The sequence below is a fragment of the Macrosteles quadrilineatus genome, unplaced genomic scaffold (genome assembly GCF_028750875.1).
Source record: "Macrosteles quadrilineatus isolate MER2022 unplaced genomic scaffold, UCM_ALF_1.0 Scaffold_6__1_contigs__length_79288215, whole genome shotgun sequence".
Classification (NCBI taxonomy): domain Eukaryota; kingdom Metazoa; phylum Arthropoda; class Insecta; order Hemiptera; family Cicadellidae; genus Macrosteles; species Macrosteles quadrilineatus.
Window position 1 is genome coordinate 11,096,920 of NW_026542599.1, and position 13,507 is coordinate 11,110,426.

Below are 13,507 nucleotides of genomic sequence, written 5' to 3' on the forward strand. Positions count from 1 at the left end.
GGAAATTATGTCAAACTCTAGTCATCTGTCAAGACATTGTTTTCCCTTGATTTTCGTTTTCTAACGCTGATTACTCAAACGAATAATTTCTTTCTTTTAGAATTTGTTATTTTTTCTCAAAGGAGTATTTGATCTTTTTGATAGTCAATTTTTGTGAAAAGCACCGTTTTCCCGGAAAATCGGGAAAAGCCTTCTTAAAACATACTAAAAGACCTTAGCAAAATTACGACTAATATAACCTCGTAAAAGCTCGCCAAATGCTTGATAATCGGAAAACTAGTTAACCTAGTAGTTGACCTAATCTAACAAAGCGTTGGGTTTGATTAGGTGAGGTTAGGTTAGATTATAAGTTTTTCTTATAACCTAACCAAACCTAACAACATGGGTTTGGTCAGGTTTTGTTAAGTTAGGTTGGATTAGATTACTAGCTAGGTTTTCCTAACCTAACCAAATCAACCCCAACGCTTTTGTTAGTTAGTTTAGGAGGTCATCATTATCAGGTTTATCAGTTTTCCGATTATCAGGCATTTGGCGGGCTTTACGAGGTTATTATCGTTGGATCGTAATGAAGAGATACACCGTTGAACCACGTTGAACTCATCGTGAAATTCCACTCAATTTGAGAACTCACAACATGACCTTTGTGCAAAAGGTGTTTTTCCGCGTTACAAACATTTGGCGGGATTTTTCAACGTGTTTATAGTTTTTGGGTCGTAATAAAAGAATATACCAATAATTCGTCGTGAAACTTTGTATACTTTGAGTACTCACAACATTAACTTTTGCTGTGAAGTGTTTTTCCGCTTTTCCTGGAACTTTCATTTTGAAATCAGCGCTAAAAACACGGACATTTAGAGGAAAAAATAATTTGTAGAGCATTGACTGGAGGGTGGAGGTCGACATAATGAATTACATCAACCTTACAGGTTCTGGCATGGTTCTGGCTTATTACAGAATTAATAGTTGTACCATCTTCCCTTCATTAATCATTGATTAATCTAACCATTGAGTATGTATTAACGTCAGTAATACGATCATGTAGGTGATTTTTTGTTTCGTGAGTTTTCAACACTGTCAAATAGCCAAAATGTTTTTGTTGATTCGTCTGCCAATATTGAATATTGCCAAACTCCCCAGACCCTAACCTATTTGGGGTTTTGTAAATTTGTAATAAATTTGGAATATTTGGATTGTTCACTTCTCAGAGTTAACGTTAACGTAAAGTGACAGTGTTATATGTGTGTATATATCTTACATGAAAGAATTGTTCTAAGGAATTATTTACTGTTATTTAAATAACTGGTCAACTTAAAATTCACCAATTCTTTAACTTAAGTTAACACTTGTTAACAAAGTAAATGGTTAAGTGAGAACTTTAGAACTTTTATTGAATGATAAAAATCAGTATTTATTTAGGAGGATCATCAAAATGGAACCAATTCCTGGTATTCTGGTAGTTAGTTGTGACAGTAATACGGAACCATCTATAATAGCAAAGAGTAAGTTAAGTAGGCCTAGGCCCTATATATCTTTTGTCACTTAACCTAATGTGTTGATCATATAACAGATTCAATAATAATATACTTGTAATAAATGCCAAAGTTACACACATCCTAGGCCAAGACGCTAAGTTATAGGACTACGTTATGAATACACTTTGGTCAATGGACATTACCTTCGTCTTCTCTCCAAATTCACTAGGCTTAAGTTATGTCACTACCAAAACTTTTATCATCCACGGGTAGGCCTACGCATGATTGACATTTGTGTATCAATCAATTAATTCAATTATTTAAGATGGGGACGCCACTAGGTGCGTATTTGAACCCAAATATGTTAAATATGTAACCAACTGGTTTGGTCAGTTGGCCACTCTCTTGTTTTTTCAAAAACAGCTGTTTTCCAAAAAATCTTACAGGATTCAGGCCTACAATCAATATTTCTAATGAATTGCAGTATTATTAACTTATTCTTGCTCAATATTTCTTTCTGCATAAACTTATACATTGATACCAGCAGCAACAGACAAAAATGAAATCCACCCAACTTTTGAGTAGGTACAGTAGACTCCCTCTTATCCAGACACTTTTTAACCGGACACCGGTTTAACCGGACTACACTCGAGGGAAATGACACCTCTTTAACCGAACAATTTTTATCAGCACATCCGTTTAACCGGACTAGATCGGCAGGAAGTGGGCGGTACTGAAACGACTGTTCTCGTGGGAAAGATTTGAGACCAGTGATCACGTGTCTAAATACAATGCTTTTCTAAATTTAAGTCAAATACTGTATACATTACGCATTTAATCTGTTTTTTTTAACGATTTTTTGGGCAGTCGGTTTAACTAGAAAACCCCATTACCCAGACTGGCCTCGGTCCCGAGGAGTCCGGAGATAAGAGGGAGTCTACTGTAGGGCCTAACTTGAATAAACTCAGTGTTGACGTTTTTTGCTGGATTGACATATACAGCTTAAAAATATTGTTTTCTTCTAACTGTCAAAATATTTTGATAGTGATGCTACTGGCGTTCTTTGTGTAATAAAATGAAACTTTAGAATCTTGACTTCCAACTGATAGGTTTCATTCATTAGGCTTATTATAAATGTTTTATTAGCGTTAAAAAATCTTTTGACCCAAACGGACCGACCCGGTTGTTGGCCATACTAAGGCTCACTCATGAATTTACCAATACGTTCGGCTGGCCACTTGGAGGGTTAAGTTATTCCTTGAGCAACTTCATTTTTAAACAAAAACATTTCTCAAGGAATAAGGAAGTAATTGTTCGCTCACTTAGAAGTCAATAACTTTCAACATCTAATAAGTAATAATTATGAAAGTTATAATTTTTTACATATTTTTTTGTTATAACTTGATTTTTTTCAGAAATCTTTGATAAAGAAGGACTCCCGTTTAACGCTCAAACTACAGAAGGCATAGACTCATATCCATGGCATATCAGTACCAAGTATTATGAAACTGACGTTACTTTGTACACTCTACCCACAAAAATGTTACTACCTCAAAGTTTGGCTGATGGAGTACAGGCTGTCATAATATATTTTGACAGTTTGCAGGTGAGGCAAGTGGTTTATGCAAAGCATACACATACGCTTTTTGGTAAGATTGCCATAGTTAGTCTGAGCAAAACTAGGACACCTTTGGCAGACAAAGAGGGAAGGGATTGAATGCCTTCCAAGTGCCCGATTGACTGGCTAGGTAGCTGAGTAGTTATAGTGCTTACCTAACAATCAAAAGGTTGCCTGAGTAGTAGGTAAGTAGCTTTTCGATGGCTTGAAACAAGACCCAGCTGCCCCTGATCATTGTGCTTAAATAAATGATACTGACTAATGGAACAGCCGATCTTAGTCAGTAACAAAGCTACCCAGGTCGTCTTACTCCATTCTACACTCATCATTCACTCATATTTGGGATAAAATATGCCTAGTTGGCGTCCTCATCTCAATTGATAATGTTAATATGAAATCATATAGACGAAGCTTACATTATATGTATTTGGCTTGGCTTTGCTACATTTAAGTTGTATAAGTAGCCTATTTAAGTGATATCACGTAGTAACTTAGCATTAGTTAATTAGGGGGAAAAAATTAATAATCCTATATTTGGATTCAGTAGATATACTTTTCAATAATTTTCAATGAAATGGCGACCATACCAAGTAGCCAAGTACGAATGGAGATGAGTGTAAGATGAGTGGTGCGATCTTGTAGTCTTGTTAGTGACTAAGACTGAGATACTCCTTAATTAATAGCCCATACAACCAATGGCAACTAAGGGACCTACAGTTTAAAGTGGAATCCGAACCACTTTTTTTGCCTTGGTAAAATACTATAAAATAAAATAAGATATCAACACTAACAATTTGTGTGAGGCACCTATATATCCAATCAATCACCTATTATTATACTTTACTAGCTGTACCCGCGAGCTTTGCCCCGTTTAACTTCATAAGTATTCGCATGACTCATTCACGTCCTGGTTGAAGTTCGTTCGCTACACTCACTCATCTTTAGGTTGGAGCTCGTTCGCTGCGCTCACTTGCCTTCAGGTTAGCTCGTTCGCTACGCTAACTCGCCTCCAGGTTGAAGTTCGTTCGCTACGCTCACTCACCTTTTGGTTGGAAATTAGCTATTGTCATAAATAAAAAAAAAATAATAGTGCTGCACCCTGTTGGTAATCCTTGTAACTTTTATGCTATTGAACATCATAGAACAGAACCAACTTGTTTAATTGAAACAGCTGTTAGGATTCATTAATTCCTTTTAAATATGAAAAATCATAAGGTTAACTTGGGGAACTACAGAGCCACTGGGGCGAAGCCCGAAAGGATTTTTGGTATATGAATATGCTTTAATGTTAATCGGGAATGTGAGCTATCATCATGCCAAATTTCAGCCCAATCCGTCCAGTAGTTTATGCGTGATTGAACAACAAACACACACACAAACTCACAAACTTTCAGATTTATAATATTAGTAAGATAAGATAGTAGGCCTATTGTTATGATTATAAACTTTATAACATAGGCTAAGTTAAAGGAAGTTTGAAGATTTCAGGCAAAAAATACAGTTGTAACATATTTACTATGTTTTTTATACACAAACACAATAGCCTACTTCTAAAAGAAAACATTTCATTCTATTCTCTCTTGTAATATATTTTCAGAAAAATGGACTGGAAGTGGTAGAGAGCTGGAATTCTTTTTTGAAAGACTACGAAGTTGACATTAGCATTCTGCTTTGCAACCGATGCAATGACTGTGGCGTCTCCAAACTTTCAGGTAGGTTGAAGGAGGAAACTACGGATTTGAATAATTTCTTTATATAATTATAATTTGTATGTAGCCTGACTGTACTTGTGTTAACTACTTTTAACTTGTATGTTCTCAATTTTGAAATGTGTAGGGTATTAGATCCAAGGTGTTTGAGTAAAATAGATAAGCCTCACAGGAGAGTCACTTCAGTAATGAGAATTTTTTAAGAAGTTGGCCTTTTCAACCTAATTTTCTTTACCACCCAAGTGGTTCAGTATCGCTGCCTCGGTTCTAAGTCAGTGTCTTGCGCTACCAACTGTTCCTCTAACTCACCCTATTTATTTTATAAGTGATCAACTAAGTAGCCTACAGTACAGTTGTGGACACACCTATCTAACCCTTGGTGTGCTTCTTTTAACTAAGCAGTCTACATCATATAATCTGCACAATTGTTAGGCCTGTTAGAAGAGACTTTCAATGAATTTATGTTGGCAGCACTAGAGTGGTGTGTACAGCATGGGTTCGAGTTGGTAGAACTGGATCCAGAAGTTGATGAGGAGTGGGAAGCCGAACAAGATTTTGTAGAAACAACTGGAATCAAAAGAGTCGTCCAAGCTTTGCACGCACATGTCTGGCCCAACCTAACTCTCAAAGGTAGTGTGTTAATCGGATATTTACTGACTATCCGTCATTCATCTTGGATTTATAAATGATTTAGTAGCTGTGAGGTAACACCTCTCGTAACTAACTTTCCCAATAGAAAGAGTTTTAATCTTTTTGCAACTTGCAAGACCTTATTATTTAGCTTTTTTTCTATGACTGCCACCATGAGTGTATTCAGGGAGGGGTTGGGATTCTAAACATTTTGGATTTATCAGAGATCTGATAAAAATAAATGAAGCCTTAATTAGTAAGGAAATTAGGATTTGGGCTTACATAATTTTATAATTCTAATGTACTTTCTGACTTTTAAAGCTTATATTCAGGGAAGCTGACTTCAAAAACTTGAGTAAGTTTGAATCCAAGCCAATGGTATTCTTCTAAGAGAGTACATTCTCATAAGGTTAGTAAAATTCCTATTGCTCCCACCATTCCCAATCATTTGGCAATACGTGGTACCTGATGGTGCAGTGTCTTGTTCATATCAGTGTTTTTGAACTATGTCTAAAATTGAAGAGTTACACACAGTTTGAAGCCATACTGTTGATAAGGAGGAATATTTTTGTGTTTACAGACAGAAAAGAGCCAACATCAATGTCAGCTCTTCTTCACGGAGGTCAGGCAAGTGGTGAGATCATCGGAGATTCACTAATACTAGACACTCTACCTGCCGAACTTGCCGAAGGAAACATCGAAGACAGACTGGGTGAGAATATTCAATCAAACGCACAATAAATTCTTACTCTACCTTTTAAGGTTTGTTTCAGTTTCCATTGTTTCCACCAAAACAACTGTTTGACAGAAAATCAAGTATAAGACCCGAATTACACATGCTTGTTCAAATTTAGTCATAAGTAAACAATGATAAACCATTTTTCAACAATCAAATGTGAAACTGTCAAATTCTTTCACTACAAGCATTCATGCACTTCTAGGAAAACCAGGAATCACGTGGTATTTTGGATAACCAGGACTAGAATGTTAATTATATTAAATTTGTGTGGAATCAGGAAATTTGGAATAGTTGTTGTCAACATCATAAGGCTGATCGACCGTATATTGCTGGTGTTCCGTTTGTTATTACATATGCAAACAGCATATATTGTTGTTATTACATATGTTATTGCTTATTCAATGTTCTAGTCAGTTCAAAAAATCACGAAAATCATGATTACAGAAAATGAGATGGTGTCTTTGTGATCAGGAAATATAATCACAGTGGTGCCGAGACTGCAAAAGATTATCATAGCAGAACCCCAACTAACCAAATTGCCAATTTTCCAAATTGCTTATAGAAACTAATTTTAAAACCTACAACTGCAGTAGTAAAAACTTCTATTAAAGAAGGCAGAAGCCATCATCATCAACTCCTTTGGTCACGTAAACATCATCGTCTCCTATGGTTCTGGAAAACCCATCATCATCTTCTGCGATCATGGCAAAATCTTAAACATCTGCTGTCTTATAGGCTTCATCATAGTCTCACACAATCACAGTAATTCATTATTGTCCTTCGTAATCGTGGCAAAAGCATCAAGGTAAATTTTTCTACCGTAATCTTTGCAAAGACGATCTGTGTTTGGGATATTAAAAGCTCTGCTCAACTAAGCCTATTTTCTATAAAAACTCCAAATTTTGGTAAAAATCCAACTATCCGAATCCCAGTGGATTCCGACAATTAAATTGAAAGGTTGTCAAAACGTATTAATTTGATTTTGATTTCTAATCGTTTTGCAGATGAGCTGTTGGGATGTGAGTCAGAGACGGATTTCTATCAGCTGTTTGGAGAACTGCAGACGATGAAAGAGCGAATGTCAGCTCTACCCAATGATCAGAGGAAGGCGTGTGCAGAACAGGTACCTAGTTTAGTTGGACCAAACTAGTTGTTTTGATTTGTTTGAAAATTTTGATATAGAATAGATACTAGGGAAGAAGTCATGTATGTTTAAAATTTATTCAAACTAGGTGAAACCTGTCAAAATCGACAATTACTTTCAAGGCTTATGCTTATTCATATAACTGCGACAAATAGAGTGAAACTATCAAAGTTTTGAGCATTTAGATTTGTTTAATGAGTAATAAATAAGTGTTAAAATAATAATGACTATTGCGTTAGCTACAAAATATGATTGATCATTCAATGAATAAACTATTTCCAGTACCATATGCCATTGGAGTTATTATCACTAGGCTATGTTAACTGGTTCATCTTAATTTGGGAGAACCTTTAAATAGTATTAAAATTGTATTGGTGAATCTTTTGTGGTAAACACTTCCGCGATTCCATCATTGCAATGCAGATGAAATCAATGTTTTTATTTGAGAAAAAAATATCTGTTTGTTTAGAAGGCACGTTCTTACTTCAAAAGGAGGTCTACCCTTAAGCTGTGTAAGTTCTATTTTTTCCTTCGTCACATAGGTCATCATACCGTACTTCTGCGCCAATGAAACTGTGCTCTAGCATAGTTTTGAGAAATTGGTCGTGGGGTTACTGTTAAAGCTGAAATTCCTTGACATGCGGATGTCAGTTGTCTCAGCCTTCCTAAATAAAGTTGTCCATATAATCTCTCTTCGGAATGATCTTGGTGCAGTGGAATATACTATTAGTGAACCTGGCTTTTATTCTTGAACTGTTAGGGGCCACGTTCATATGGTTGTGAGCTTCATTGGCAACAAATAATGCAAATTACAAAGCAATGCTGCATTTTCAAAAAGCAAATACTGTAAAATTGGCTCTTACATAAATAGTGACGTTTACATGCATTGTTGTTAATCAACGTGGCGTATAAAGGATGATGAGATCTAGTTTAAAAGGAGCATGACAGTAGCTGCTTAAATAGTATTACCCTTTGTGACATTTTTTACCTTCAAAGTGTAGTGCCATTTTCAAAAAGCTCACAAGAGCAAGTGAGCCACGCTCCATAATAGGCCAATGCAAATCATCTGTCAAGATAGATACCATTTTAGGTAAGGTTTCGGTGTTTGGATGTTATTAGACACGATAAGTGCAAATGAACTCCTTCTGCAGTTGAATAATCTGTTGGTTAAGAGAAAATAAGCCGAATAATAAATGTAACAATCCAAGCACATTTAATTTTATGGGAAAAAATCATAAAAAATGCAATAACCTCTAAATTGTAACTGTTACAGCATTGGGAGTTGTTCCGTTTTGTTTAAAATTATAAAGCTACTAGCTATACTCGCGGGCTTTGCCCTTTTTAACTTCATAAGTATTCGCATGGCTCAATCACGTCCTGGTTGAAGTTCGTTCGCTACGCTCATTCACCTTTAGGTTGGAGCTCATTCGCTGCGCTCACTTGCCTTCAGGTTAGCTCGTTCGCTACGCTAACTTGCCTCCAGTTTGAAGTTCGTTCGCTACGCTCACTCACCTTTTGGTTGCAAATTAGCTGTTGTCATAAATTAAAAAAAAATAATAGTCCTGCACCCTGTTGGTAATCCTTGTAACTTTAATGCTATTGAACATCATAGAACAGAACCAACTTGTTTAAATGGAAACAGCTGTTAAGATTCATTAATTCCTTTTGAATATGAAAAGTCATAAGGTTAACATGGGAAACTCCAGAGCCACTGGGGTGGAGCCCGAAAGCCCGATCAGAATAAAAACTACTTAGTTTTCCTATTTAGTGCCCAAAGAATCGGTGTACCGAATTTCAGCCTCCTAGGTAAATGGGAAGTGGGAGAATTAGTGATGAGTGAGTGAGTCAGTGAGGGCTTTGCCTTTTATATATTTAGATAACATAGGCCTACTAAAATTTTATTATAATCATTTTAGCCGTTTTTACATAATCAGATTTTTTTTTGTTAGAAAATCTGATTAATATATCTGTTAACCTATTATTAATAATTACTAGTGCACCTGTTGCTCGAATTCGAGCAATTGCAAAGGATTACAGGCGTTATTTCAAAACGAATAACAGTCATAATTTCCGATGACTTAAAATAGTTAACTTTTGAATGTACTCCAGTTATCGAAACTAAAAACGAACTCACTCCAAAAACGAACGCTCTTGTGTTTATTATGAACAGCTGTAATTAATAAGAATAAGAATAAGAATATTTATTTTCCTTTTGACAAATTACATGCATTTTGAATCGTCAGTTAAACAAGGCATAATGGTCACAAGGCAAATTCAATATCAATCAACATGCTTCTGCAAAACTCTCAAAATTTCTACAATAAATAAATAAATATATAAAAATAAATAATCACTTTATGTTCACAACTAAAAAACTAAAAGATGCAAGGTCTAATTGCAACGAATAATACAAATTATTCGTCTGTTTAAGTAAACAAAATCCTTTCTTCATAAGAAATGCATTGGGATTTTGATGGCCTGTGGGGCAAAGCCCGAGGACTTTTATTACAGGAATTGGTGAAAAGGGGCGTCCATACAAAAATTACTTTATTAAATTGTAAAAATCCGTCCATTATTAACGGAGGAGTAGTATTTTGTAGAAATCGCCTTCACGTATTATATATAAGGATTAGTACCCACATAGGCTACTCGATTTCATCAACATCAAACTACAGGTTTAGTCTGTAGCTCTCTACATATCCACACCCACACACACCACACACAAGCACAGCAGACATCACTTTGAAAACCAACAATTTTTACAAAAAATAATTCTTTCTCCATTATAATAGGGAGGGAAACATTTAACGCCAAAAATGCCAAAGGCATTGATATACATACAAATTAAAAATAATTGTAAATTTGTGTTCTCAGGTCGTGTTAGCATTCTGGCGTGCAATTGGAGGGGAAGCAGAAGAAGTTGAGCCTGATCTACCAACAACGTAGTGTTTTGACACCTCGTAGTGTTACTAACTTGGAAGTTCAGTCTACCCAAGTTTCGTCATTCTCAACCTAATAAAATAGTGTGGCTGTGTTGGAATATAAAAGTATGATTTTGTAATATTCTTTAATTTTATAAATGGGTCGATTCTGAAACTCTCTTGAGTGATGCTGAAATTTAAATAAAAATCAATCTCCACCTGTGTCTTTTGTTGGCTAGCCAACTAGAACTCCTTTGTTCAACGTTTGTAATCAAACAGCTCATTGATATCGCAACAACTTTGCTGATCAAAAACCTGTAGAATACTGCAGCCAATTGCTGGTGGCGTACATCCCCGCAACAACCCCCAAAATAAAGGAGAGTGCCGAGGTCCAGGGAGCACTGAGGTCCGACAGTCGCAGCTCACCGCAATCGCCAATAAAGGTGTTGTTTCGGTGACTGCGGGCACAGTTTTTGCTGAGATAAAGAATAGAATAAAATAGCTTACTTCCCTATAGGGAAATTCGCGAACAAGTGGTGCTGTTTTGGTTGGTGGTGGGGGGGGGGGGGGGGGCATCCACATGTAATGTGGGTGGGGCGTTGCATTATTACATCATAAATTAATTACATCAACCAGTTATCACCTAATGATATTAATAGGCACTAATAATTTCAACAGCTTTTTCCTTAAATGCTAAATGGTTTGATGATCGTAATATTATTGTCATCATTTTGTCATTAATTTTGGTTTTTGACAGTTTAATTTCCAACACTTTCAATTACAATTTGTTGTGGTAGCCATATTTTAATTTGTCTTTAAATCTACTGTTATAAAATTTATTTTAGATACCATCCAGTCTGAATAGCATGAGACAAACCTTTGTTTGCAATGAGTCCATACAACTATCTCAAGAAATGAGGTTTTCAATTATTGAATCGATTTGGAATCTGCCCATTTATTTGTCATGTAAACACTTACAAAAACTGTATATACCGTAATGGTCTCAGGATGAAATATTCAATTTAATTATTTTAAGATGTTAAATGTGTGTTTTTTTTATTTAAAAGAAATGTTTATTAAGTTTAGATTATACTTTCTTTAATTCATCTATCTTATAATTTTCTTTAATTTATTGTGAGTAACAGTGTAAACAAAACTAATATTATAGTGAGGAACAGAAATTACAATAAATCTATATCTATAATATTTTAAGTTGTTTTTTGTGAAAACTACTCCTTATTTGTGGACCAATTTTAACATTTTATGTGTCAAAAAAGTTGCCTCAATTTGTAGTTTTTCAATAAGTTTTTAGAATTTAAAAATGTTTACCCTTAAGGGCGTGAGGCGCTCTCAAAGGTAGATTTTTCCCATAACAAATACATAGAACAAATTTAAAAACAAATACCCCCGGCGCAGCAAACTAAGCGAATTTCCATCCACCTGGCTGGAATTCCACGAAATTATTCCCTTAAAATTGTCAGATTTATTTCCTATTTAAATATCATTAATAGAGTACTTAGGTTTGCTGCTACAGGGAAGACAATAGTGCTTTTTTTTATTGAAATATTGATAGCTTAGTATGCAGTAAACAAAATTTCCAAATTTCATTAAAAGATGTCCATTGACAAGCAAGCTCAAACTGTTTATTTATTCTCCATAAGAATAACATGGTAGGTAATTTTAAATTTATACTTTTTTGGGATTTTCAAAACAAAAAAGTAAATTGATCCCAGGTCAAGGTCTTACCATGAGACCTATGATATAGCTTATTTCCTATGGGAAATTCGCTAAAAAAACTGTGAACAAAAAGAAACTCTGCAACTTTTTTGGAAGTACCTAAATATTGATAGACCAAATGTATAGACCAATGTACCGTAAACAGTTAATCAGTTTTGTTGGAAGAACAGAAAATGCCTCGAGTCGAGTTCAAAGAAGATTTATTGAAAACAGGAGGAGGAGACTTGTGCTCATCTGCTCATGAGATTGAGGCCTGGTCTAACAGTAAAGGAATCCAGAGCACACTAGCACACTGGCTGGTGTGTGTTTTTTTAGAACACACTCACTGGACAGATAATAATATTTTGCCAGTTCTGTTATGCAAATTACTTTGGAAGGGGAAAATACACGAAGAATATGCACATCATTTTGTTACGGTGGTAAAGTAAACTTGCCTAATGTCAGATCAAATGAATACATGCAAGAAATGTTTCTGGTTTCAGCTATTCAAGTAATTCGAGCAACTGGGAAATTTTTGTAGAAAACGCTAAAAAAACATAAGTTTATAGTTGATTCTTTTAAACTCATTGAAAATTATGACTGTTATAAGTTTTCAAATAACTCCTGTATATTACCAGTACTTAAAACTTGCTCGATTTTGAGCAACAGGTACACCATAAAAGTTATTAATTAATGAATTATTAATTGTTATTATGTTAATAAAATATCAACTTAAGAGTTTGACGTTTTACCATCGTTGTATGGCAAATGTGGTATTCAGGATCATTTTGCTGTATTCTGATGCATTTTTAAAGTATGTTGTGCCTGTTGGTAGAGAATGTAGCTAGTTACATAAAGAATTGTGTAAAATTAAGGTTTACTACCGGTACTTAGATTATTATATTGCCAACAACCAACAAATAGTTATATATGTTTGTTGTTGCTCATTATCAGGCCTCAGTTTAGCATTTAGTTAGTTTATTATTTTTATTTGTTTAATTTCTTCCAAGTGTGTGTTAGAGGTGAAATATTTTGTTTACAGTACTTACTAAGCTTTCATAGGTAGTACCAATTGTATTTTATCACTAAACTTTGTGTACATAAATATTGTCTATAATAAGCAGAGTTTGTATTCTTTATTTAATTATTCCATCTTATTCTTATATTTTCTTATAGTTATTTTTTCTTCCTGTTCTTTATTTTATTGAATCCATTTTTTATGATATGGTGTAACAAATACAAATTAACGTAAGGTGGCCGTGTAATAAACTTACCCCTCTGAGCTCCAAATGATGTTACCCTACTTAATAATCTAGAAACTTAAAAGTCAAATACCACTCACAGATCACTATACCTCAAAAACTACATGCCATAAATCACAGGAATTGGCTTGGAGGTTCCAAAATCAACCTCTATTTAAAGTTCCCATGTTATCCGTTATGGATGATTTGTTTACATTCCATACATGAATATTATTAATTTGAAACTGTTTTTCTTTGTCTCCACTAATTTGAGAGAACAGCTGGGCGTAGAAACTCGGTAGAGGTGTCTAAAGAAA

At 34.9% G+C, this 13,507-nt stretch overlaps 1 protein-coding gene across 1 annotated transcript; it reads left to right on the forward strand.

Moving 5' to 3' along the window:
- Positions 1 to 1,121: 1,121 nt before the first annotated feature.
- LOC128996693 (alpha- and gamma-adaptin-binding protein p34-like) lies at positions 1,122 to 10,776 on the forward strand. Its single transcript, XM_054422130.1, has 7 exons — positions 1,122 to 1,499; positions 2,888 to 3,078; positions 4,688 to 4,802; positions 5,271 to 5,429; positions 6,010 to 6,141; positions 7,173 to 7,291; positions 10,187 to 10,776. Exons 1-7 carry the CDS (start codon positions 1,430 to 1,432, stop codon positions 10,256 to 10,258), a joined length of 858 nt encoding a protein of 285 aa, XP_054278105.1. The 5' UTR covers positions 1,122 to 1,429; the 3' UTR covers positions 10,259 to 10,776.
- The last annotated feature ends 2,731 nt before the right edge of the window (positions 10,777 to 13,507 follow it).